This window comes from Polypterus senegalus, chromosome 1 (assembly GCF_016835505.1).
Source record: "Polypterus senegalus isolate Bchr_013 chromosome 1, ASM1683550v1, whole genome shotgun sequence".
In the NCBI taxonomy this organism is placed as follows: Eukaryota; Metazoa; Chordata; class Cladistia; order Polypteriformes; family Polypteridae; genus Polypterus; species Polypterus senegalus.
This window is the reverse complement of record NC_053154.1, coordinates 15,969,480-15,997,173: the sequence shown is the minus strand read 5'-3', so window position 1 is coordinate 15,997,173 and position 27,694 is coordinate 15,969,480. Positions and strand designations below refer to the sequence as shown.

At 41.9% G+C, this 27,694-nt stretch overlaps 1 protein-coding gene across 1 annotated transcript in view; it reads left to right on the top strand.

Moving 5' to 3' along the window:
* Window positions 1-26,909, top strand: part of alkbh3 (alkB homolog 3, alpha-ketoglutarate dependent dioxygenase) — an 84,608-nt gene extending 57,699 nt beyond the window's left edge. The window contains exons 7-9 of the mRNA XM_039744208.1: window positions 1,600-1,809; window positions 18,198-18,296; window positions 26,328-26,909. Of these exons, the coding sequence (XP_039600142.1) occupies window positions 1,600-1,809; window positions 18,198-18,296; window positions 26,328-26,414 (396 nt within the window). The 3' untranslated portion in view covers window positions 26,415-26,909. The remainder of the gene's footprint in view (window positions 1-1,599; window positions 1,810-18,197; window positions 18,297-26,327) is intronic.
* Window positions 26,910-27,694: the final 785 nt, after the last annotated feature.

Here is a 27,694-nt window from a genome sequence, read left to right as displayed (position 1 = left end):
ACCTCTCCAGCCACATTGTCCATCCATCCATTATGCTGGCCTCCCATTGCTGCTGGGATAGCAGTCCTACTGCACCATCTCTTAGCAAGGAGGGGAAATGTCACACCACCCTTCCTGACCATCTGTTATACTGGTCTCCCAGCCAGGTAAGGGAATAGTGTACAACCCGGCTGGGACACCAGTTCATCCATCACAATTCCAAAGCCAAACAGAATAAATAAATAAAATAAGAAACGGGTAGAGCTCCAAATGGAATTAACCATAACTTAATTTACTATTAACTACACACAGCTCTTAAGCGTCTAGTAGTTAGAATTCTTAAATTGCCAGGAAGGAGAGGAGATCAAAAGACTCATAACACTGCTCGCATTGGGAAGGGGGGTCTGAACACACGCTAAAGAGATGTGATTGGTTTAGCTGGTGTCTTGCTGCTGCTGCGTCAGTCATTTAAAAACATTTACAGCAGCTGTTCTTTTGCCAATTCGCGTCTCTGTTGCTAGCATTATGAAGGAGGGGGGCGTGAGGGCAGAATGCACGCTAAGGAGAAGCGCTCGGATCATCTGCTGGCTTGCTGTTGCTGGCGAGCTGCGTGTTCTTCTTGTCTTTGTTTTAAGAGCTGGGAGCACCTGAAGTGTGTCTGCCAAAAGCATAAGTAAGTAGGACGTGACATGCAAAAGTCACCGTGTCACGGGTTAAGCTTCCTAAGGTTATAATGTCTAGTCTCACATGTCGTCAAAGTGTGTCTCCGAGATGAACTGGTCTCAATCGCTTTACTCAACCTCCTCAGAGGTGCGCCACGCTCCTGCCACTTCGTGTCTCTCTCGCTCTCGTTGTGAAGGGGGGGGAGCTGAACGCACGCTAAGGAGAAGCGGACGGACCAGCTACTGGCTTTGTGCTGCTTCTACCAAGATGCATGTTCTGTTTGTCTCTCTGCACGTCAATTTTTTAAAAGCCTGTACAGCAGCCGTCCTTCTGTCTCACTGCCTTGTCTTGCGTGATGTTAAAATGTCTCTCGTGGGACGTCATATTGTCTTCAAAGAAGATCACGCCTCGTCTCCTTGGTCTCCCTGCCAAGATTTTTTTTTATAATAGAGAGATGTTACTCCTATACTTAGGCAGACATCCACATATCATATGTGTTTACAAAGTGTGTTTTAATAAGTTAACATGTGTTTAAAGCGTGTGGGAGGGGTATTTTAAGGCTTAAAGCATAAAAAAAAATGTATTTATATGGTCTTTCTATATCACGGATTTTCGCGTAGTGTCACAGGGCATAAATTGAAGGGGTCTGAATACTTTCTGAATCCACTGTATGCCATTCTAAACTCTTGGTGTTAGGATTTGGTTGAACGCATGTTAACAATGAATTTCAGAAAAATATATAAAAAAAAAAGTCAGAAAGTCCATAAAGGGCTATCTATAGTTTTTTTTTTTTTGCTCAGAACTGTAGTTAGCAAATTAGGATTCATTGCAAATGTTATTTCCTTGAATGGCAATCAAAACAACCTGCAAATGCTTAGATCTCTGACAGTGTGGAGCATTACAGAACACTTCATGGGTGACTCTATGACCAATCAAAACTGTTTGTTCTTTTCTCAGTGGCACCCAGTGTTAGTGGAGCTGCGTCAGCGTGTTGAGTTGGCTTCCGGACACACCTTTAACTCTTTGCTGTGTAACCTCTATCGTGACGGCAAGGACAGCATTGCCTGGCACAGTGACTCTGAGCCTTCACTTGGACCACACCCTGTCATTGGATCAGTCAGCCTTGGCGATACTCGCAGTTTTGAGCTACGCAAGCAGCCATCTCCGGTAAGACGGTATAGGGTCTATTTAAAAATGGTGATGACTTGGTGCCTTACGGGTAGCTACTGTATCTTAGTGGTTGGTTTAGGGATGGGGAGACTTAAAAGTCGTTCACGGGTGCACTGATCCAAATATTTATCATATTTTTTGTCTTTTAACCATCCATTTTATTTTACACTATAAAATTAAAAAAACAATAATAGTTAAGGTTTTTGCTGTAGAAATGTTCATTCTAAAATATTAAAATACTTTTAAAATATATTTAAATAAAGTGTAAATAATTGTATAATATTTGCAAATTTGTATGAAGGTTCCAAAATAGTCCCCCTATTGGTCATTTTAAAAACTGCATATAAACAATTAAATTATACTTTAAAACTAATTTAAATCAAAACTAAATTTATGACCTTAATAAAATGGAAAAATTCTAACAGCTCCTTATTATTTTAATCTAAAGTTTCATTAAAAGTATCAAAATTAATCTAAAATAAGGGAAACTAAAAGATAGACATTTGCCACCAGGATTATTTTTTAATTTAAGGCACCCATGGGGTAAAATATAAGATCAGGGACCCAAGGAGTGTTTTTAACCTCAGGGCCCTAAGAGGTATATTTAATCTCAGAGCCCCCAGAAGAATCTATTAACATCAGGGCTCTAAAAAGTGTTAGGGTTAGGTGTTAGGGTTGCTGGTCAACAAGCATTTTGCTACTGGGAGTCTTTCACCTTTACTTTAACAGGTTTCACTTGCTGACTCCAAATCTGAAAGCCATTTTCGTCGAGCACGTCCCATTTTTTAGTTATCATGTTCCAGGTCTTGGACAGCTAGGGTGACTGGACGGTAAAGGCAGATAACCATTTTGATAAATACCGGTAATTCCACTAGGGATGCCATTGAGATAGCAGAGTTCACCACACGTTACTAACAGCTGTGAGTTGTTTACCTCGTCATTATTAATTTTATTTAAAAATTATTAATTTTTAATTAGCAGAAACATATTTGTTACTGATTACCAGGTCTTATTTGACTCTAAAGCATAATGACACAACTCAGACATGACGGTGCAGTAGGTAGAGATTTTACTGTTAAACATAACATTGCATTTCAGGACATTTTATTTGTTCGATTCACCATTACTTTGAAAATTTTGTCAAGTCGATGGACAGAAACGGCGATGCTTTTCAACATTTAAGAAATTAATTTGGTGTCAAGAAAAGTGAAGCCAAAATTAAGGAAGGTGTTTTTGTTGTTCCTGAAATCCGTGAAGTGTTGCTTGACGATGAGTTCAAAAGGGAACTGAACCCCCCTGAATTAACAGCATGGGAAGCATTCGTGCAGGTTGTCCAGAATTTTCTTGGCAGTCACAGAGCAGAGAATAATGTTGAGCTTGTAGAGGACCTGCTGAAAGCATATCAGCTTATGGGAGCCCGAATGTCACTGATTTGCAATTTTTACATCTTCACTTTTTACACCAAATCTGGGCGATGCCAGCGATGAATATAGAGAAAGATTTCATCAAGATACAAAGGTGATGGAAAACTGATATCGGGGAAAATTCACTCCGAGCATGATGGGTGACTACTGTTGGTGCTTGCAAAGAGAGACGGATGTGCAGTACAAGTGCAAAAGCGAGGGCCTCCAACATTTTTGGGCACGCTGACCTCACTTTTATATTGAGGTAAATTGACATAAATATGCTTTAATGTGTCTCTGGTATTATCTTCTGGTTTGTTTTCAGAATAAACACATCAAAACAATTTTGGTGGGAAATAGTCCAAACTACAGATATCATGTTGATATATTATATTGATATTCAAAATTGTCAAAACGTCAATGATATGTATTTCAAAAACCTGATGTGCTGGCTTAATTCCAATTTCATACATGAAATTAGTGTAAAAAACTTAATAAAGAGCTGCTCTGAAGTTTCCAGTAGCAAACAAAAAATATTTTTTTGTAGACCATTGTTATTTTTAAGATAAGGGTTAGGGGTGGGGGATGCCCATATTATAGTAAAATTTACATTAAAAGCCCAAAGCACTCATCAATAATATATTTTTATTTCTACTACAATGATATAATGGAATTTGTGTGAGGTAAATTATGCGTTTGGGTTTCACTCTAAGAAAGTAGAGTGGCACAGTGGTTACCAGTGCCACTGCACTCTGGCAGACATGTTTGAATCTCTTTCTCACTGTCTGCAAGACATTGTTTCTGGGTAAATTGCCCTTTTGCCACTGTAGTTTTCTTTTTACTCCCCTACTGTAACAGACATACAATTTAGGTTAATTGTAAATCGTAGGCCTGGAGGTGGGGCTTGATGGCGAGCGCCTGGTGGCCGGGCCTGCACCCATGGGACTCGGCCGGGCACAGCCCGAAGAGGTAACGTGGGTCCTCCTCCCCATGGGCTCACCACCTATGGGAGGGGCCAAGGAGGTTGGGTGCAGTGTGAGCTGGGTGGTGGCCGAAGGCGGGGACCTTGGCGGTCTGATCCTCGGCTACAGAAACTGGCTCTTGGAACGTGGAATGTCGCCTCTCTGAAGGGGAAGTAGCCTGAGCTAGTGTGCGAGGTCGAGAGGTTCCGGCTAGATATAGTCGGACTCACCTCGACGCACAGCTTGGACTCTGGAACCAATCTCCTTGAGAGGGGCTGGACTCTCTACCACTCTGGAGTTGCCCCCGATGAGAGGCGCCGAGCAGGTGTGGGCATACTTATTGCCCCCCGACTCGGAGCCTGTGTATTGGGGTTTACCCCGGTGGACGAGGTTGGCCTCCCTCCGCCTTCGGGTGGGGGGAAGGGTCCTGACTGTTGTTTGTGCGTATCCTTTTTGGAGTCTCTGGAGGGGGTGCTAGAGGGCATACCTTCTGGGGATTCCCTCGTGTTGCTGGGAGACTTCAATGCTCACGTGGGCAATGACAGTGAGACCTGGAAGGGCGTGATTGGGAGGAATGGCCCCCCTGATCTGAACCCGAGTGGTGTTTTGTTATTGGACTTCTGTGCTTGTCACGGATTGTCCATAACAAACACCATGTTCAAGCTGAAGAAAGAGTACTATAGGACTTTTTTGTCCTGTGGGTCTCTGGAGGCAGCTGATAGGTACCGCAGGCCAAGTGGAACGCGGCTTAGGTTGTTGCTGAGGCAAAAACTCGGGCGTGGGAGGAGTTTGGAGAGGCCATGGAGAACGACTTTCGGACGGCTTCGAGGAGATTCTGGTCCACCGTCTGGCGTCTCAGGAGAGGGAAGCAGTGCAGTGTCAACACCGTATATGGTGGGGATGGTGCGCTGCTGACCTCACTTCGACGTTGTGGGTCGGTGGGAGGAGTACTTGAAGACCTCCTCAATCCCACTAACATGCCTTCCAATGAGGAAGCAGAGCCTGGGGACTCTGAGGTGGGCTCTCCCATCTCTGGGACTGAAGTCACCGAGGTGGTCAAAAAACTCCTTGGTGGCAGGGCCCCGGGGGTGGATGAGATACGCCCGGAGTTCCTTAAGGCTCTGGATGTTGTAGGACTGTCTTGGTTGACACGTCTCTGCAACATCGCATGGACATCGGGAACAGTGCCTCTGGATTGGCAGACCGGGGTGGTGGTCCCCTCTTTAAAAGGGGACGGAGGGTGTGTTCCAACTATAGAGGGATCACACTCCTCAGCCTCCCTGGAAAAGTCTATTCGGGGGTTCTGGAGAGGAGGGTCCGTCGGATAGTCGAACCTCGGATTCAGGAGGAACAGTGTGGTTTTCGTCCTGGTCGCGGAACAGTGGACCAGCTCTTCACCCTTAGCAGAGTCCTGGAGGGTGCATGGGAGTTTGCCCGACCAGTCTACATGTGTTTTGTGGACTTGGAAAAGGCATTCGACCGTGTCCCTCGGGAATCCTGTGGGGGTGCTCGGGAGTATGGGGTACGGACCCCTGATAAGAGCTGTTCAGTCTCTGTACAACCGTGTCAGAGCTTGGTCCGCATTGCCGGCAGTAAGTCGAGCCCGTTTCCAGTGAGAGTTGGACTCCGCCAGGGCTGCCCTTTGTCACCGATTCTGTTCATAACTTTTATGGACAGAATTTCTAGGCGCAGCCAGGGTGTTGAAGGGGTCCGGTTTGGTGGACTCAGGATTGGGTCACTGCTTTTTGCAGATGATGTTGTCCTGTTTGCTTCATCAGGCCGTGATCTTCAGCTCTCTGGATCGGTTCGCAGCTGAGTGTGAAGCGGCTGGGATGAGAATCAGCACCTCCAAATCCGAGCATGGTCCTCAGCCGGAAAAGGGTGGAGTGCCCTCTCAGGGTTGGGGAGAGATCCTGCCTCAAGTGGAGGAGTTCAAGTATCTCGGGGTCTTGTTCATGAGTGAGGGAAGAATAGAGCGTGAGATCGACCAGGGGATCGGTGCGACATCCGCAGTGATGCAGGCTCTGCATCGGTCTGTCGTGGTGAAAAAGGAGCTGAGCTGTAAGGCAAAACTCTCAATTTACCAGTCGATCTACGCTCCTACCCTCACCTATGGTCATGAGCTATGGGTAGTGACCGAAAGAACGACATCGCGAATACAAGCGGCTGAAATGAGTTTCCTCCGCAGGGTGTCTGGGCTTTCCCTTAAAGATAGGGCGAGAAGCTCAGTCATCCGGGAGGGGCTCAGAGTAGAGCCGCTGCTCCTCCGCATCGAGAGGAGTCAGATGAGGTGGCTCGGGCATCTGATCAGGATGCCTCCTGGACGCCTCCCTGGTGAGGTGTTCCGGGCACGTCCAACCGGGAGGAGGCCCCGGGGAAGACCCAGGACACGCTGGAGGGACTATGTCTCCCGGCTGGCCTGGGAACGCCTTGGGATTCTCCGGAAGAGCTGGAAGAAGTGGCCGGGGAGAGGGAAGTCTGGGCCTCTCTGCTTAAGCTGCTGCCCCCGCGACCCGACCTCGGATAAGCGGAAGAGGATTGATGGATGGATGTAAATTGTAAAAGGGCACTGTGTGAATGATGAGGGTGTATATGTCAGTTAGGATTTGGAAATTTACTGAATTGTTGATTTGATTTTATTTCAGAAAAATCAGTTTGTAAAAGCCAATATTGCAATGTTCAGTATATTCTTTTGATCTTCTATAGGTTCTTCTATACATTAAATAAAATCTGCAGAGTCTGAGCTGCTCTTTTTAAGTGTGTTTACATCATTGCCTGGTAGTGATGAGTGTGAAAAAAATAGAGCAATGATCAGAAGTGGAAGTGTTTGGAGTGTTACTGTTAGCAATCACAACCATTGGCAGATTGTTAGGCTTTTCATAGGATGACAGTACATGCAGTACAACATGTAAAAAAATAAAACATGTTACAGAAGATGAAGAGGCCACTCAGGCAAATACGGCACCTGCAACATGCCCTCCCACTCCCCAAAGCAAAGTTCAGTGTTTGGCATCTGTTTTATTCTGTATGAGCAGAGAAGCAGCAGGTGGTAGGAGGTCACACCTGCAATGACTTAACATACAGTCATATGAAAAAGTTTTTGGAATCCCTCTCAGCCTGCATAATTGACTGTACTTTCAACAAAAAAGATAACAGTGGTATGTCTTTCATTTCCTAGGAACATCTGAGTACTGGGGTGTTTTCTGTACAAAGATTTTTAGTGAAGCAGTATTTAGTTGTATGAAGTTAAATCCATCCATCCATATCCTAACTACAGGGTCACGGGGGTTTGCTGGATCCAATCCCAGCCAAAACAGGGCGCAAGGCAGAAAACAAACCCCGGGCAGGGTGTCAGCCCAACTCAGGGCGTGTACACACATCCACACACCAAGCACACACTAAGGACAATTTAGAATCGCTTGATTATTTGCAACACCAAATTGCTTGGATTAGCCTTGAACTTCATAGACAGGTGTGTCCAATCATGCGAAAAGGTATTTAAGGAGGTCAATTGCAAGTTGTGCTTCCCTTTGACTCTCCTCTGAAGAGTGACAGACAGCATGGGATCCTCAAAGCAACTCTCAAAAGATCTGAAAACAAAGATTGTTGAGTCTCCTGGTTTAGGAGAAGGCTACAAAAAGCCATATCAGAGGTTTAAACTGCCAGTGTCAACTGTAAGGAATGGAATCAGGAAATGGAAGGCCACAGGCACAGTTGCTGTTAAACCCAGTAGGTCTGGCATGCCAAGAAAAATACAGGAGCGGCATATCCACTGGCAGGATTGTGAGAATGGTTACAGACAACACACAGATCACCTCCAAAGACCTGCAAGAACATCTCACTGCAGATGGTGTATCTGTACATCATTCTACAATTCAGTGCAATTTGAACAAAGAACATCTGTATGGCAGGGTGATGAGTAAGAAGCACTTTCTGCACTCGCGCCACAAACAGAGTTGCTTGTTGTATGCCAATGCTCATTTAGACAAGCCAGATTCATTTTGGAGCAAAGTGCTTTGGACTGATGAGACACTAATTGAGTTATTTGGTCAGAACAAAAAGCGCTTTGCATGGCAGAAGAACAACACCGCATTCCAAGAAAAACACCTGCTACCTACTGTCAAATTTGGTGGAGGTTCCATCATGCTGTGGGGCTGTGTGGCTAGTTAAGGAACTGGGGCCCTTGATAAAGTTGAGGGTCGGATGAATTCAACCCAATATCAACATATACTTCAGGATAATGTTCAAGAATCAGTCACAAAGTTGAAGTTACATACAGTAGGGGTTGGATATTCCAACAAGACAATGACCCAAAACACAGTTCGAAATCTACAAAGGTATTCAGGGAGAGGGAGAAGTACAATGTTCTGGAATGGCCGTCACAGTCCTCTGACTTGAATATTATCGAAAATCTATGGGATGATTTGAAGCAGGGTGTCCATGCTCGGCAGCCATCAAATTGAACTGAACTGGAGAGATTTTGTATGAAGAATGGTCAGAAATACCTCCATCCAGAGTCCAGACATTAATCAAAGGCTGTAGGAGGACAGTGTCTAGAGGCTGTTATATTTGCAAAAGGAGGCTCAACTAAGTATTGATGTCATATATCTGTTGCGGTGCCCACATTTAGGCACCTGTCTAATTTTATGATGCATATTGCATATTTTCTGTTAATCCAATAAACTTAATGACACTGCTGAAATACTACTGTTTCCATAAGGCATGTCAGATATTAAAAGGGTTACTACTTTGAAAGCTCAGCCAATGAGAAACACAAATCCAAAGAATTAAGAGAGTTCCCAAGCGTTTTCATAGGACTGTATGGTGAAACACACTTTTTACTTACTTCACTGGGAGCTCATAGTTGACTTGGGCAAGCAGCCCAAGTATCTGGACCATGTTACACCAACTTCTTTGAAACCAGATGGGGCATTAACATTTGCCTCTTCGAAGCAGGTGCTCATAGTGAAGCTGACAGTCACTTGGGAGGACCGCATTGAAGAGGCTAATTTTTGAAGTGGTCCAAGTACCAGGAGCTTGTGGAGCAGTGCCGGAGGAGCATCTGGAATGCTTGTTATGTAACATAGTGACTCAAACATTGGACTATAAACTCCTATGTGTGTAGGGCCTGATTGTTCACACGTGCAGAACAGAAGGAATCGCCTTGCATTAGCCGGCAGCCATACCACCTGCACTTCAGAACAATTTGTCCAACTGAAGCTGAACATGTTTAAGCCTTGGGTGGGAGGTCATCTAGTAAAAGGCTTGGGTTGCTGCTGGAAGAATTGTTGGTGCGGTCACCAGGGGGCACTTACCTTGTGGTCTGTCTATGGATCTCAGTGCCCCAGTACAGTAACGAGGACACTGTGCTGTACAAATTGGCACCATCTTCCTGATGAGATGTAAAGCTGAAGACCTGACTCTCTGTGAGGGTGAATGTTGATTTATCTTGACACAAGGGGTTGAAGGTGAATGTCGACTTTAGTTGACCTCCAGGCGTAGAGGGCGAAAATCACTATTACGTTATAGTTCAGTTTTCTTTGCTCGAAGGAACATTAGCTTTGTTGATTGGACCTCAAATAACTGTGCATGCTTGAGTCACGAAGAGTAAACAACGTATAAAATAGCATCGATATCTGGTGAGAGAGCAAAGTGAATGTACAAAACAAAATGTACCAATGATCAATGTTTTTCCAGTTATTTCTGAATCGGTCTCAGTCTGACTTATCTGATTCCCATTTTCATGCAAGTGATCTGGAGTGGCTTTTTCTGGCCACTCATTATGCAAGGTCCACGACATGCTTGGCATTACAGGAGCTGTGAAAAGGAGATCATAAAATCTACCATTGATGCTGCAGAAGGGGCCTCTGAGTGGCTTTGGATCAGAAGGTCCGAATCGTGGACATTCACTACTGGGGCACAAGCCAGGGCCTGGTCGTTTCAACACTGAAGCCAGCTGCCATAGCACCCACCTTGCAGACATTTTGTGGAAGTGGGGCACATCATGGATGCTGTGTTGTGCTAAACCATGACTGACGTCCACTTATGCGGCTATTTCATTCACCGTCACTCAACGATTTTCCATCACGATGCATTCCAACTTATGCAGTTGACTCTGGTGTTACTTCTCGGTGCGTCTGACCTGGTATGAAGAAAGTTTGTCATAGAACTCCCACTGTTTCAAAATGTCCTGCTCCAGTCATGCACTTGCTGAAGTAACAGACATGCATCACCATAATGAACCTTCATTTGGCAATAAATTTCGACAGGCTTTAGCCCTGCACTGCTCAAAAAGGAGATGACAGAATTATGCTCCTCTTTGCTACATGCTGCAGTGGGGCTGCCATCTTTATACTGCTATTTTGATATCAAGTAGCTCACCCTGCTACCGCCTGCTGGACACTCCTAATGTCATTGCTAATAATGTTACCAACATACATGGCAGTGGTCTGGGCTTTAGAATCTCTTTTGCAATTTTGAGGTTATCTTTTGACTCATCATCATACATGTGTGTTGTATGCTTAGAAGTGTACCTTATTTATATACAAGCAAAATACCCGTGCTTCGCAGCGGAGAAATAGTGTGTTAAAGAAGTATTAAAAAATTGAAAAGGAAACATTTTAATAATAACGTAACATGATTGTCAATGCAATTGTTTTGTCACTGTTGTGAGTGATGAGTGTTGCTATCATATATATATACATACATACACTCTTTGGGGTGCGAGCAACTGTTGCTGGGGGTGGCAGAATCCATCAAGGAAGAAAAATGAAAAACATTATTTGTACAAAATCTTTATTTATCCATTCCTAAATAATTAAATGGGCAGGCTATTTTGTATCAGTGCAATACGCTGCTTGTTAAAACGGATGACTCCTGCTCTTACTTGCAAGTCTGCGTGGATATTATGAACTATCGTTTCTGTTCAAGTTCTATTTAAATTTTAAATAGAAGGAATTTTTATTTAGTCCACAGAAATATCTTTGGTAGGAATATAAGTTAAGTGTAGGCATCATTGCATAAATTTTTCTTCACCATACAAATGTAAAGAGTAAATTTGCCTTACATTCCAACCAAAGATATTTGTGTCGACTAAATCAGGGGTTTCAAACTCAATTGCACAGGGGGCCAAAATCCAAAACATACTTTAGGTCGCAGGCCGAACAGGATAAACATTTATTGAACACACTAAAACTAAACTTTTAAAACTTAACTTTTTTGAACATAAATATGAATAAAAATAGACAGGAATATTATTCCGGAATAAATCAATTCAAACCTTAAATAAATTATAATATTTTGCTTTCCATAAAAATATATCCTGTCTAAATTATACAAGTTAGAAATAAAGTAAATGTTAAAAGAACAAACATTTAAATTTCTTTACTCTTATGTAATTTTATATAAAAAATAAACTTAAATTTTAAATATCCCAAAAGGTTTTGCTCTCCATAAAAATATATCCTGTCAAAATTATACTAATTCAAACATGAACATGGTGCATAACAAAACCTGGAAATATAAATGAAATGTGTTCTTTTCAGCAATAACAAATCAAATCATTCAGTTGTCTTTGCTCATATGTCATTTTAGAGCTGGACGCCTGGCATCTTTTTTGGCCACAAGTTCGTTTCTGTTTGGTGTGAGGTTCTGTGTTGTGGAGATTCTCAGGATGGACTGCAGGTGCTCATCAGTGAGGCGACTCCTGTGTGCTGTTTTGTTAGTCTTCATGACTGAGAAGAGCTTCTCACACAGATATGTGCTACCAAACATGCAAAAGGTTCGAGCCACATGTAGACGGAGCTGGAGCATTTCTGCGGGAACGGAGTGAATAAACTGTGCGGGCCCTGCAGTATCATACTTTGCCTTCAGTGTGCCATTACACTGCAGCTCAATCACCTCCATCTGAATCTGCACAGGTGCAGTTTCCACATCGACAGCAAATGGGCTGTGAAACAAGTCAAAATTCTTTTTTTGTTCTTCAAAGTCACCAAAGCGCCGTGCGAACTCAGTGCGCAGTGCGCTCAGTTTATCAGCAAAGTGCGTATTTGGGAACACCGTTGTGCCGACTTGGTTCAACATTACTTGGCAACAGGGAAAGTGGGGCAAGTTGCACTGGTGCATTTGTGTCTCCCATAAAAGCAGCTTCACTTGAAATCACTTTGTGATTTTGCATGGGTAAAAACGTCTGCTGAAGTGTCAGATTCTTCTTTAACTCTTCTTCGGGTTATCCTGATGTTTTTTCTCATAGTGCCGTCTTAGATTAAATTCTGTAATTACAGCCACATTAGCTCCACAAATGAGACACACGGGTTTACCGGCAATGTCAGTAAACATATACTCAGCCTCCCATCGGTTTTTAAAGGCTCTATGTTCAGAATCACCTTTTCTCTTCGGCATCGTGCGGACTAGCTTCGCAATAACTTGCAGCATCATAAGCTAGACTAGATTAACGCAGTAGGTGTTCGGCAAGGCAGCTGAAGCGCTGCATTATGGGATCTGTAGTTTATTGTGTTATCAGCGCTTCAAATCCCCGGGCCATTAATAACAATAATACAGTATATAAAATGATCTCGTGGGCCGGATATAATTACACGCCGGGCCGGATGTGGCCTGCGGGCCTTGATTTTGACACATATGGACTAAATAGAACTTCGCGCAATTCAGATCGAGTTGACGCGCACTACAGTACATCGAGCCCGCGTGCTATTGTGGTTTTGCCTGCGTGCCTCAATAAGTTACCCTCCCCTCGCTCTTACTTTTTTACCGTTCATCTAATGAATACACTGAGTATGGCTTTACCAAAACAATCATTGATGGCAAATAAAGTATCCATTATTCATAAAGCTTCAATTGGTGATCTGTCTTTCTGCGTTAACCGCATATTTTTTCATCGTCTCAAACCAAGGGGATGCGAAGGTAAAATGAATCGGGAAGCGCGCGTACATACTCAGTGCACCCCCTCTCGGGAATCGAACCTCGGTCGTCGGCGCTAGAGGCGAAGCCTCTACCATTGCGCCACGGCGTGTGGTTTGTCTATTTGAGAGTATGTAGATCGGGATATATATTTATATATATAGAGTAATAAATAAAGGTTGATTCAAAAAGACTTTCCAGTACAGAATGAATGAAATACTGTAACAAAATGGCGTTTAAATAACAGATGGGATGATGGGAGAGGAAATGGTTGGCAGGAAGTGACGATTGGAGGCGGGACCACGGAACCAACGTCATCGTGAGTAGACTGGAGTAGTTGAGTGTGGAACCGGAAGTGGCGTCATCGGATTGGAACCGGAAGTGACGCCATCGCGGCCATTTTGGAACTGAAAATGGATGGGTTTATTTTTCTTCCAGTTTTCTGTAGGTATAAAGAGATTCAGGTAAGTACCACATGATAAACCCTTGTCTCGCGAGATTTCACTCACCCTTAGGCTCTTTGACTGCCTCCAACTCGCATGTGTGTGACAATATATACCCGCGCTTCGCAGCAGAGAAGTAGTGTGTTAAAGAAGTTATGAAAAAGAAAAGGGAACATTTTAAAAATAACGTAACATGAGTGTCAATATACAGTAATTGTTTTTGAGTGTTAGGAGTGTTGCTGTCATCAAGGATTTGATTATCATTATTTCTATTAGGTTCGTATTTGTAGGATGTGTTCAAGTTGCATTCCGTGTTTGTCAATCGTCGTTTCATTCATCGAGTCGTTTCTTACTGCATCAATAAGCAGCTCGTCTTCCTCTTTATCTGAGACGTGACACACTACATGCACAGGTTTTTTTACACTGTCTTCCTTTAGCGGGACATTGACTTTTTACACCGTTTGCTTTGTTTCCGCAGTAGCTGCACTTATGAATATGCTTGTATGCATCACACGCTTTATATTTTTTTGCTGCCTTCTCAATTGTGTAATTCGGTTTTTGTTCAGCACTCTTTGGAACTGTTGCTTTTTGTCTGTGCACTGCGTCAATTCACGTGAGCCGCTCGGTGTACATGCATGGAAGGTTTCCAGCTGTGCTTGTGCCATCTCGTGCGATGTCCACGGCTGTAGTTAATGTTAGCTAAGACCCGGCACTTAAAGTTTCTCTCGCAGTTTCCCCGAGTTTGTGCCAAACACCACCCTGACCATCTCATCTTCCCCTGCATAAGCACAGTCCTTCACCCGTGAATATTTAGCGGCAGTGTTTCTATTGGATTGCCGCTGACGGACGACCTTATATGGGCAGGCACTAAATTATGTGGGAGGCGTAACTCCGCCTCCCACGGGCATCGAGCAGAAGTCTGTTATAGTATATGGACGAAAAAATAGGTTCCAGTTATGACCATTGCGTATAGAATTTCGAAATGAAACCTGCCCAACTTTTGTAAGTAACCTGTAAGGAATGAGCCTGCCAAATTACAGCCTTCTACCTACACGGGAAGTTGGAGAATTAGTGAGTCAGTGAGGGCTTTGCCTTTTATTAGTATAGATTATTGTGTCTTTGCCAACTTTTTTGAGGTTGCAGGCATGTATTAATTTCATTACAATGCATACAGTCATGGCCAAAAGTTTTAAGAATGACACACACATGAATTTTAACAAAGTTTACTGCCTTAGTTTTTATGATGGCATCTACTCCAGAATATTATGAAGAGTGATCAGATGAATTGCAATTAATTGCGAAGTCCCTCTTTGCCATGAAAATGAACTTATTCCCTTCTGTGAAAGCGTCAGGTCACCCCAGAAAGTCTAGCAAGTGCCTGGACCGTCTCCTAAAGTTGATTCAACTGCAGGATTGGGGCATCACCAGGGCAGAGCTTACTCAGGAATGGCAGCAGGACGGTGTGAGTGCATCTGCACACACAGTGAGGCGATGACTTCTGGAGGATGGCCTGGTGTCAAGAAGGGCAGCAAAGAAGCCAAGATAAACATCAGGGACAGACTGATATTTTGCAAAAGGTACAGGGATTGGACTGCTGGGGTAAAGTCACTTTCTCTGATGAATCCCCTTTCCAATTGTTTGGGGCATTGGGGGGAAAAAAGAAAAGGTGAGCGCTATCATCAGTCCTGTGTTATTCCAACAGTAAAGCATCCTGAGACCATGTGTGAGGTCAGCCAAAGGAGTGCAGGGCTCACTCACAATTTTACCTAAGGACACAGCCATGAATAAAGAATGGGACTAAAAATCCTCCGAGAGCAACTTCTCCCAACCATCCAAGAACAGTTTGGTGACCAACAATGCCTTTTCTAGCATGATGGAGCTCAGGGAACAAAACATTGAAATTTTGGGTCCATGGCCAGGAAACTCCTCACACCTTAATCCCATTGTGAACTTGTGGTCAATCCTCAAGAGTTGGGCGGACAAACAAAAAGCCACCAATTCCGATAAACTCCAAGCATTGATTAAGCAGGAATGGGCTGCGATCAGTGAGGATTGGGCCCAGAAGTTGATTGACAGCCTGCCAGGGCGAATTGCAAAGGTCTTGATATAGAAAGAAGGGCCAACACTGCAAATATGGACTCTTTGGATAAACTTAATGTAATTGTCAATAAAAGCCTTTGAAACTTATGAATTGCTTGTAGTTCTACTTCAGTATACCATAGAAACATCTGACAAAAAGGTCTAAAAGCACTGAAGCAGCAAACTTTGTGAAAACCAATATTTGTGTCATTCTCAAAACTTTTAGCCACGACTGTACATATCACAATAAGCTTGACTTGAAATGAACAAAGAGCAAATCTGATAAAAAGCAGTGTAAATCAAACATTACCCTTGTGTCCACTGAAAAACAGCATTTGTCTTTTAATGTAAGTTCACTTTTTTCTGCTTTCCTCTGCAAAAGAACATTGACTTGGTCATTTTTATCATTGCCTTCCCCTCTTCTCAAGCTGCCCCTAACTAGCGCAGACATTCTTGACGTTTCAAGCTTTTATTTGTGCTGCTTATACAGAACTATAGTCACGTGTTCAGGGGATGGCACATTTAATCATCTAAGTGCCAGATAGCTTTGCACTCATGATCGTACATTCTTTTCTTTAACGGATTACATAGTTTCCCAGACAACACACTGCCATGGTCCTACTGATTTCTGTAGGGTGGTGAACAAAAAAAAGTAGCTCTGTGTCCAGTAAGGACCCCCTGGCTTATTTTAGTAGCAGCAAACATAATCAGGTGAAGCAGGCAGGAAGTCTCTTTGCACATTTTGTTTTGTTTTTGTCAGTTCTGTTATCTGTGTGCATAAGACAGGGCACATTCCCTGGAACAGTCTGCCTCAATTGTGAAAACTATAAGTTCATACATTTGATACGTGATGGATTTGTGGAGCAGTACCCTGTGAATTGTACCATTCAGGAATTGATGAAAAAGCTGTGTGCTTTGTGTTCTGTAAGCAATGTACCAAAACCAATAAGTGCTTCCATCCAGACCCCAGAGGTTACTACTGACATTGTGGATGGCATATAGAAAGGAGTCCTTATACGTGAACACAACAGATGGGTGTGTCATAAAGGTCATCTCCATAATTTGTGGGGTACTTTTTCTCACACAACATGGTAGATACACTTGCATAGGTAGTGCATTGCTACTTGACACTCCTTTGACGGTGCCATTGGGCTGCCTACAAGGTCACCAGCCAAGAGCCACCCCTCATAGATGTTTTTGTGTTCCAGGAACATCTCCAGGTGGTGGAGCACTACCAGGGATTTCTCCCTTCTACCCCCTGTAGTTGACCCTAGGACCCTTTCCTCCATATTGTGGCTAACCTCCTTATCCAGTTGCAAAAGCTCCCTTTCTCCAACTCTTCCACTAGCTCCTTCAGTGCCTTCTTTTGTTTGTTCCTTGATCACACTCCCTCTACCCCTCAGGAAATACTGGGTAGCTGACCCCATGTAGCATCAGCACCACATCTCAGCAGGGTTGATGACAGCACTCCATCCTGACTCAATGCATTCTGCCTTCAAATCTGTATGTTTCTCTATCTGTCTTTCTCCTGCGGGCTGCATCTCTACTTGTTTTCCATGGCACGGCTCAGCTTGAATTTGATTCTGTAGACCACAGTGCAATGTAATGTTGGAGTAAAGTTGTGGTAACCTCAGTGAGGAATTGAAGTTTCCTGTCCTGTCACGTTCCAGTTGTCACTTGCTGATAGGATCGGTGCTGTCTGAGGGTTGTTCTGTCCTCTACCTCCCGATCTAATGAAAGGAATCAACTGTTGTTTATATCCTGGATCAGTTTCATTTGCTTTCTGTCTGCTTACCACCACAATCTCTGCTAATCTCTGCCAAAACCTGGCCATGCTGGCCATCCATAGTGATTCTGTCCAATTGCACCCTTATTGCTGGAAAGTATGTGATGAGTGTGAGGTCTGGGGCAATACAGAGTAGGAATTCTTCAGAAGAACTGTACCAAAGACACAAGTTCCTGGGCCTAGATAGAGCATTAAAGGTTAGTCTTGTAAGGAAATTAAATCTGACTTGTGGTATCCTCTACATGTCATTCCAGGTCAGTTTCCTGACCACTCCCTCCCAGTATTGTCTGGCTCCCTTGTTGATTGTGGCTTACTGCTTTCACTCTGTAGAGTTCTGTTTCCATTTTGGCTATTTCAGAAATCAAAAGCTCTTACCTCTCCTTCCTCGCGGCAGTAGACCATTCCCAAACCAAGATTATATCTCCTTGTTTGTGTTCTACTAACCAATACTTGGTGTCTTGGTCTGCTAATGACTTAATCAACAGATGGTCCAGCCTTTCATTTGCAGCCTGATCTAATCTTCTAATCTGGGCCCTTACGTCACATACGACTCTCTAAGGCCTTATCAACAAGTATTGCCTTTTTCTGTCTTTAGCCCAGGGTAGTTGATTTTAGTGGCAGTTGTAGCATGATTTGTTTTTCCCAAAAATTCCCATGCTGGAAAGGCACCGTGGGATGCCTAGCTACTTCCTGATATGCTAGAGTGGCAGGTACCTCAGGTGTATCTAGAAGATGCACTTTTAGAAGTAGTTCACGTGGCTTGTCTTTTGATTTGTCATCTTTGATTTCTGGTTAGGAAGAAAACGGTGATTACACTTACGTGGAGCGGCTGAAAATCCCACTTTCACATGGCACCTTGCTGATCATGGAGGGCGCAGTACAGGAAGACTGGCAGGTGAGTTACATGGCTTTTAGGATAAAGCAAAATGTTATCTTATACCAGTAAGTCATGTCGAGAATGCAACAGAAGTTTACTGTAAGGAGTAATATGAATAGTGATTTTAATGGGGTACACATTTTAGGTCATACAGACCCGAAATATTTTAAAATTTCTGTAATATTTGAGCACTTCATATTGTGTGCTGTTTTTGCTTTGCGTCCTTCCGGAAACCTCTACCCCCAACCATAACTTAACGTCTATGGGGGAGGAGCAAAAGTTTTAGATTCGTCAAAAAGTTTGATCTCTGGTTTTCGACGGATCTCAACATTTTTGGGTCCCCTGATGATATCTCGATGATGGGTGTGTATCTGTATCTCTGTGTGTCTTTGTGTGTGTCTCACAGTTTCTTGAGGACGGTCTAGAGCTAAAACGACTGGTCGGAATAATCCCAAACACATACCTTAAGCCTGTTATGAGATAACGATGTGCTGATTAGTTTTTAAGCCAAATCGTGGAAGAGAAAGAGGCACTGTAGAGGAACCCTCAAATACCGTAATTCTGCAATTAATTATGAATTCTTCTTGTCAATTGCTATCGTAATGACCAATTTTGTGATCATAAAGATCAGCATCAGAGCGGTAAATAATTACTGAAATGTTATAGAATAACATCCTGAAACCTACTGATACTCTCGTCCAAATTGTTTTTTTTTTTTTGTGTACACGTTTTGCTTATAGTGAACTATTGATGAGAGGAGACTAATTTCATTGCTTTTAGTATGCAGTGTGATCAATAATCATCACGTTTTAGTCATTTGGTTTTTGAATTTCCTCTTTTAGGTTTAGAAAACAATTTTAATTAGAGCACTTAATCATTGTGCTTCCGTGCAAGACAGCCTTTGTACAAGCATGCGTGTGTGTAATTTGTTTTGCAGAATGTTATCAGGTTCACAAAAGTGTGTTTTCTTTAATAAGTGTACACCAAGCATTTTCCAGGCGGAATTTTATATTATTTGAAGATATTGCAAAAGGGTGAATATTAAAAAAACAAAAAAACAAGAATTGTAGATCTGGTTTGCAGCTGAGTGGGATGTGTTTGGATGAAAATGTGCACATCTGAATCTGAGTTTATGGTTCTCTCCTTGAATGATTGTCTTGCATAATTTAGGGAAGAGATAAGCGTCCACCCCAATGGTCAAGTTCAGCTATTTTGGGACCTTATTCACGGGCATAAGTACTGCTGATCCTGAAATTGAGTTATGAATGAGTCAATGTAAAGCCAGCAGTTTTGTGGGCTTTGTACGAGGTTATGGTTAGGTTGTTAGGTTAAGTCCAGAGACAAAGCATTTGATTTACTTGTCAGTCTACATCCTTGTTCTCACTTGCATGGATTCCATCCTGGGCAGCAAAACTAGGAAAAGATCTGTTTAATTTATTAACAAAATAAGAACATTTATTTAGATAGCACATTTTCACATAAACGTAACATCTTTGCATCCTATGAACAATTACATTCCAAATGTAACTTTCCAGCCACACATTTCTTTCACTATCTTCAAATTAGGAACTTTGTTAAACAGAACCTTCCTCATCTTGTACCCTCCTCCATTCCGGGAAAAATATTGCTCAGTTTCAAGGACTTAGACACCATCTCTGCAATATATAAAATTATTTTACAGTCCCTCCCTTTTAAAGATCCAAGAGGACAATGGGAAAAAGATCTCTTAATCAATATATCAGAAAAGGAGTGGAAAATAGCAATGCAGAGACTTCACTCGAGCTCCACATGCGCAAAGCATACAATTATTCAACTCAAAATTATATATCGAGCACATCTGTCTTGTCTAAAACTGTCTAACCTGCAAATGCTGCAATCAAGCTCCAGCCTCACTGGGTCACATGTTTTGGGCCTGCACCAAATTAACATCATTTTGGACCAAAATTTTTAAGTGCCTTTCAGACAACTTGGTGTCACAATCTCTCATAACCCATTAACAGCTGTTTTTGGTATTCTTCCAGATGGGTTTAAAGTGGAGAAGGACAAACAAACTGTGACTGCATTCACTACACGTTTGGCACGCAGACCAATATTTTGCTAAACTGGAAGAATCCTAACTCTCCTATTCTAAGTCAGTGGGTAACTGATGTTATATACTATTTGAAATTGGAAAAAAATCAAATATTCAGTTTGAGGATCTGTACAGAATTTTTTTCAAAACCAGGCAGGATCTTATCAATAATATTTTAGAATAAGCTCTTAAAGCGCAGAGGAAGCAATTATCTCCGCATTTCTTTCTCTTCTCCATTCATCTCTATTGCCCTATTAAACTCATCAGTTTAGGTATGTTTACAAGCCTTAAGCTTCACTCCGTTGACCAAGCTCTCTCTCTCTGGGGGCTGTGACTTGTTTTCAATCCTATTTTTTGTAAAAATAGATCTATTTGAATGGAATGATTACAATAAAATTAATTAAAAAAAACAATATAGCTCCAAGTACTTTACAAGATGTCAAAGAGGAAGTTACAAGAAAAGAAAGAACAAATAAGATTAGATAAGAATATTAATGAATAAGCAACAAAGAAAAAGTAAATACAACGATATAAGGTTATAAAACATTGATATACATAACTAGTAGAAGGGTAGATTCCTTATATACAATATCATAATTTAAGTCTGTGATAAGGTCAGATGGACAAGAAAAATAAAAAACAAAACTCCAGTTAAGGTGGAGGAAAAAAAATCAACAAACTAAATCTGGAGGGGTTCCAAGGCCAAAAGACCACCCAGCCCTCCACACACCTTAAATCATGGACAGCTGGGGCACCTGCCTTTACACTAGTGTCAAACATTTTAGAACACCTCAGTGTTTCCAGTTTTTCTTCATATTTATTTAGTTGAAATACAATGCATGACCTAAAATGGTGAAAAGGTAAGCAGTACACTGCCAGAGGTTTCAATTTAAAGTTTAGGTTAGCAAAAACTGAAATAAAAGGAAATTTCAGCATATTACAAATGGGCCTTTGTCAAGGAACAACTAATAGGTCACAACCTACAGGTGCTCTGGAGCAATTGAAGTCAATGAAGCCTTGCAAGTTGAAGCACACAGTTTGCACAGGTGTCCGGACTTCTGTTGATTCCTTAAAAACTCTCAATCTGTCTTAAAGCGGAGTTGGAACAGACTATGTTACTACTCCCTCTGTGGTACTACCTGGACAATATTCCAGTGATAATGGCAAGAAAACGACAATTAACAAATGAAACGAGACAGAGCATTATTACCCTTAGAAGTGTAGGCCTTTCATTTAAAGAAATTGCAAAAAAAAAAAAAATCAAATTGTCAGTGACATCAGTGGTGTCCTACACAATCCAAAGGCAGTTGGAAACTGGAAGAACCTCTGATAGGAGGAGATCTGGCAGAGCCAAAGTCACAACTCAGTCAGAAGACAAGTTTCTGAGAGTCACCAGCTTGTGTGATCACAGGCGCCTCACAGCACAACAGCTTCAGGCGCAGCTTAAAAGTGGTTGAAAAAAGCAAGTGTCAGACTCTACTGTGAAGAAGAGACTTTGTGCTAAAGAGCAAGTGGCACTAAAAAAAGCCATTCATTAAAGTACAAAATAGGGTCTTAAAATACCAGCTGTGTACTACTGCAGACTGGAAGAAAGACTTGTCGACCATTGAATCAAAATTTGAAATCTTCGGTTCATCACGCAGTGTGTTTGTATGCCGTCGAGTTGGTAGAAGGATGGTTCCTCATTGTGTGACACCATCTGTCAAGCATGGAGGAGGAAGTGTGATGGTTTGGTTTTCTTTTGTTAGAAGCAGAGTTGGTGACTTGCATTCTGAATCAAAAGAGTTACCACAGTTTGACTGTTATGTCAGCAGTGGGTGACTACTTTGATGAATCAAAACTTGAATAAAATTTTGTACAATGAATGATTCCTTGACTTATTTTTTATTTGCTGTTGTTCGTTTGTTCTATGCCTTGACGTCATGAAACATTAAGACATTAAACTGCCTGCATTTCCATAAAAACTGAAAAAGCTGAGATGTTCTAAAACGTTTGTGTATTCCAGCACCACAGGTTGCTGTGCAGTGCTTCGGTCACAATGGTGATGGCACAAAATGCAAAATGGCCTGATCTTATTAAAATTGCTTAAATGTTCTAAAATAAATTAGAAATAGCCTAAGGTATACACAAATCACCCGTGACTTTCTCTGTTTGTAGTTTGGATATAGTGATAACCCAAACCCACCTGCTGAAACAAAAGAATATGGTGTATTCATAAGAATAGTCCACAGTGTACTGCAAAGCTGTGGTGATTTTTGAAAGAGTAGTATGAAAAGTTAGAGAAGGAATAAAATACAGACGACCCCCGAAATTTTGCAAGGGTTACGTTCCTAGAGCCCCCCCCTGCAAATTGTGAAAAAACACAGATTTTGGATGTAGTCAAAAAAATGCCCATAAATGCCTATTTTTATAGTTTAACCCCTAAATATACCCCCAAAATGCTTTAATTTCATTTCAAACTCAGCTTAATAAATTATACCAAACCAAAAAATGTAAAAGTAAACCCACATCTTAGGGCTTTAAGAAGAACAAAATGAAAAACATGAGAACACTCAGCGAAACACTCGAGACAGCTACACGTGGTAAACTGTTATGATGCGGGAATGCTGGGCTGCATCTGCAGGAGAAGTGTCACAGGGCAGCAGCCAATCAGCAGCAAGGACAAATGAATAATGCTCTTAGATTGGCTAGTTTCACCATCCCAAGCCATATCTTCCTCTACAGTTGCTTTGTGTTCTCTCTACAGTACAGTATTCCCATGAAATAAGCCATAAAAAATTGTGGAGGATATTTGCGGTTTCTGCAAACAATTATTAGTTAGGCTCTAAGGAAAAATCCGCAAACTACTGAGGGTGTGAACACAGCATAGTTCAGGTGTTGAAGCATAGCCACATGACGCTCAGTTGTTACTGTTACAGTTTTATCGTTTCCTCGTGAGAAGCAGGGGCCAAGAATTCTAAAATCTGTCACACCACATTAGACATTTAATTCCTCACAGTGTAGTTGTTGTTCCTGTACTTGTATTGGTTGTTCCTTAATCCTTGTTGATGCATATGAATTTGCAAACTTAAAAGTGGACGATCAGAGTTTGTAGCTTGTGACTGTTCTTTGCTGCATAGCCCTGGAGGCTAAAATATGACGAGTGACTGTAAGCTTCCCAGACAATCTGATGGGGCTTAAGAGGGCTGAATATGACACAAGAGGTCATCAAAGCACAAGGGGTGGGTGGCAGGCATCGGCTGACATCCCAGCCAGGCTGGTTCAAGATACCTTACCTGGACAGGAGGCCGTCCCACCAAATAGGCAGGGTGGTCCCTGCTGCATCTTGGAGATCGACAGGATGGACTGGATAGTCTCACATCCTGGAAAGACTTGATAAAGGATTCTTAACCTGCCAGGATACCAGTACAATGACGGGACAGGGGGAGGCAACTTACGTGAGTTATTAAATCCCCCAAAACGCTAGATGGCAGCATCCCTGGGTTACAATACATCTACAGATACCCACATGGCATATTTGGAACTGTGGGGCAGCCCTGTTGGGTGCCTCCAGGGGGTGCCGAAGGGGTTAATGGTACCTGCTTCATGGGAGTTCCAGTTAACCAGGAAGTGCTTCCATGGGACAATGTCATGGCACTGGACGTACTCTAAGGTCCTGGATAAAGGAAGCAGCTCTGCTTCAGTACATTGGAGTCAGAGTTTGGAGAGTAGCTGGACGACACTCAACTGGGAGACGTGGAGAAGAGAAGAGAGAAAGAGAGAAGATACATTCTGGTATTGCTTTGTATTATACAGAGAGAGAAACCTCTCAAAGGTAGTTTATAAAATAGGGACTGTGTTTGTGAGATTGTGTTTGGGGTCTAAGGCTTGGTAGCGCCCCCTTCTGTTCACAGTAAACATGAGAAATATTCAAAGTACATCTCTTAATTATGTAGGTCACACATCTGCTTAATGGGAAAATTATACTCTCCATCACTTCACCACTTTTGGCTAATGGGTCTGAAGGTCCACTCATTTTTCTCAGAACACTAGAGGTAACAGACACAACTCTTCTTCCATCAGTAGAGTCTCATTGGGTGTCACTGAATAATCATATAAAAATTCATTTCACCTAACATTTGAAATTGTTGAGTATGCAACATTAACCAAACACTGCCACCTACTGACTAGGAGAATATCAACTCGGTGAACGAATGGGCCGCTACAAGTATAAATGTATTTTGGTTGCTGACAGCATGCGAGTTTTGCTTCTTGGTCTGTGCACATCCTTAAAACTGTAAATATGAATAGGGCTGAATGGGTTTGAGGCAAAACAGTAACTTGCAAAAATTATAGGAGTTGCCATGCTCATTATGTAAAGCTTTGTGGTCATATGCGATATCAAATGGTTTGTACTCGCTCACAGCATTTGAAATGTCAGTTCTACTTGACACCCTAAATAAGTATCCTAAGTGTTCGAATACGCTGATTTGACAGACATACAAAATAATGAGAAGATTAGGAGTCTTAACATATAATGAACTGTTAAACATCTGCTAAACATAAAAGCACAAGGAAATGACCAATGAAAGTTAATGATTTATAATTGTATGACATCAGCATATAGGAATGCTACATTTTGTGAATGCCGCATGTTAAGGTGAGGAGGCTGCTGGCTGAGAACTCCTGCACTAAGCTGAAAGCAGGTGTCTAGGAAGTATCCACATGGGATTTTTTTATTATTATTATTTATTTTATTTATGTATTTATTTTTTACTAAAGCAGTTATATTTTTTTCGTGTTTGGGTGGCCTACTGGCAAATGCGGATGAACAGGTACAGCTTGTAACGTGTAAGACTGGCATTACGTGTTTAGGTTTTTTTTGTTGATGGCCCATACATTAAACCGGCCCTGATGCAGGTTAGCTGTGGAGTTGTTTGTGACTAAATATCAGATTCGTTTTTCAGTTCATTGGTGATCCCAGTTAAACTTATCACATTTGATTGCAATGTGCTCAGTAATTCTGGAGCAGCACAACTTTTTATTTCCATCAAAGTAGCAGCAGACCTGAAATTAACCCAACATCCAGTATAATGAATTTGGGAACAGGAATAACAGAGTCACTAGTGGTACGTGTTGTTTGTGTCACATTTGAAGGACCTCACACATTCACAGCAGCCCTGATATACAGGCAGCAGTACCCTGGCAGCTTTCTGGGGTGCCGTTTGGTAGAATGAAGGGCTGCAGCAGGCATCCTACCTGTCTCTGCCAATTTGCCCTTAGATAATCTACATTTATTGAGTATTTTCCATCCACCCTTCTTTTTGAAACCCACGTCCAACCTACCTGAAAAGCCTTTCCCAAGGTTTCATCCATTTTTCCCTACAAGTGTTTTTTTTGGGAGTTTTTCTTTGTCTTCTTAGAGAGCCAAGGCTGGGGGGCCGTCTAGAGGCAGGGACTGTTAAAGCTCATTGTGGCACTTCTTGTGTGATTTTTGAGCTATACAAAAATAAATTATATTGTATATTGACAGTGAACACCCCACAAATACCTGTATTGTACATTTTTCCAGGGCCTGTCCTATTAGTTCCCATTCTGGTTGTGTCAGCTTGTTCTTACAATAAAACAGATGCATGTGTTGGCCTAATTGGATTGCCTTTTTTTTCTGGTTCATTTCAAGCAGCCCTAGAATCAGGTCAAATTTTTTATATAATATGTATCTTATCCAAATTACATTTAGATTGTGTATGAGAAATGTAGCTGTCAGGCCAAGGGAGAATACTCAAAAAGACGCAAGCCTAGTTTCAGGCATGGCTTCTTACATAAGGAAAAAAAAAAAAAAGATAACGGACTGATTTAGCAATCCAACAGTTGGTGAAAGACCACTGACCACCGCTTGAACAAATGTTAGAATTGTATCTGGGGCTGGTTACAGTAGTAATGTCATGTCATTTACAAGGATCATCCTAACAAGGCCTCTCCTCTTTTTATATTTACAGCACAGAGTGCCAAAGGAATACCATGACAGAGGGCCAAGGATTAACTTGACCTTTCGAACCATCTACCCGGAGTCAAGTTTACGCTAACACTGCAGTTTGCTAGCAATGGGAGAAGCTTGCTAATTAGAAAAATCCTAAAAACCTGAACCGGAGATTCATGTTAGCAAAACAAGCAATCACTGTAAAGTCAAGGTGACAACTCTTTTTTATTTTTTATTTTTCCTTGTCAGCCTTTCAGGCTTGCTTATAACAGGCCTCTTTTCCAGAAGCCTTATAAAAATGTATAGTTTTCAAAGGTGATTAATATCTGTTTCTGATTTTTGAAAGTAAATTGCGAATATCCCTCTGTTGCAGACTTTTTTTCCTTTGGTTAAAACATGGCAGTCAGTCTTTACGTTTTTTCCATTTTTTCTCATGGCTGCATTGACAGCTTGGTTCACTATTCAGATTAACCAAACAGTTAAGGGTTGCATTCACAGTCTTACTGTTAAGTTTGTTTCAAAAGCTATAACTAAGAAGTTGTATAATATTGTGTTTTTGCTGTTGTAACTTTAAAATAAATCATTGATTTGAGATCATTTACAGATAATACAGTATTTATTTCCTTTCCATGCTACATTTTCTCATGAAATAACATTAAATGACTATAAAGTTTTTTATTCTCTGTAAAAGTTTGCAGGAACTGAGACTGCCAAATGCTTAGACCATTAGAACAATCTAGATGAGAACAGGCCATTCAGCACAACAATGCTTGCCAGTCCTATCCACTTAATACTTCTAAAATAACATCAAATCGAATTTTAAAAGTCCCTAAAGTTTTACTGGTCTACCACGCTACTTGGTCACTTATTCTATGTGTCTGTGGTTCTCTGTGCGAAGAAAAACTTCCTAATGTTTGTGTGAAATGTACCTTTAACAAGTTTCCAACAATTTCCCCGTGTTCTTGATGGACTCGTTTTAAAGTCATGATCCACTGGACTAATTCCCTTCATAATTTTAAACACTTCAATCATGTCTGTCCTTAATTTTCCTTTTCTTAAACTGTAAAGGCTCAGCTCTTTTAATCTTTCCTCATAACTCATCCCCTGTATCCCTGGAATCAGCCTTGTCGCTCTTCTCTGGACCTTATCTAGCGCTGTTATGTCCTTTTTGTGGTCTGGAGACCAAAACTGCATACAGGACTCCAGATGAGGCCTCACCAGTGTGTTATAAAGGTTGAGCATAAGTAACCTCCTGTGTCTTGTACTCCACACGTCAAGGCGCTATATAACCTGACAGTCTATTAGCCTTATTAATGGCTCCTGAACACTGTTGGGAAGTCAATAGCTTAGAGTCCACTATGACTCCTAAATCCTTCTCATGAGGTG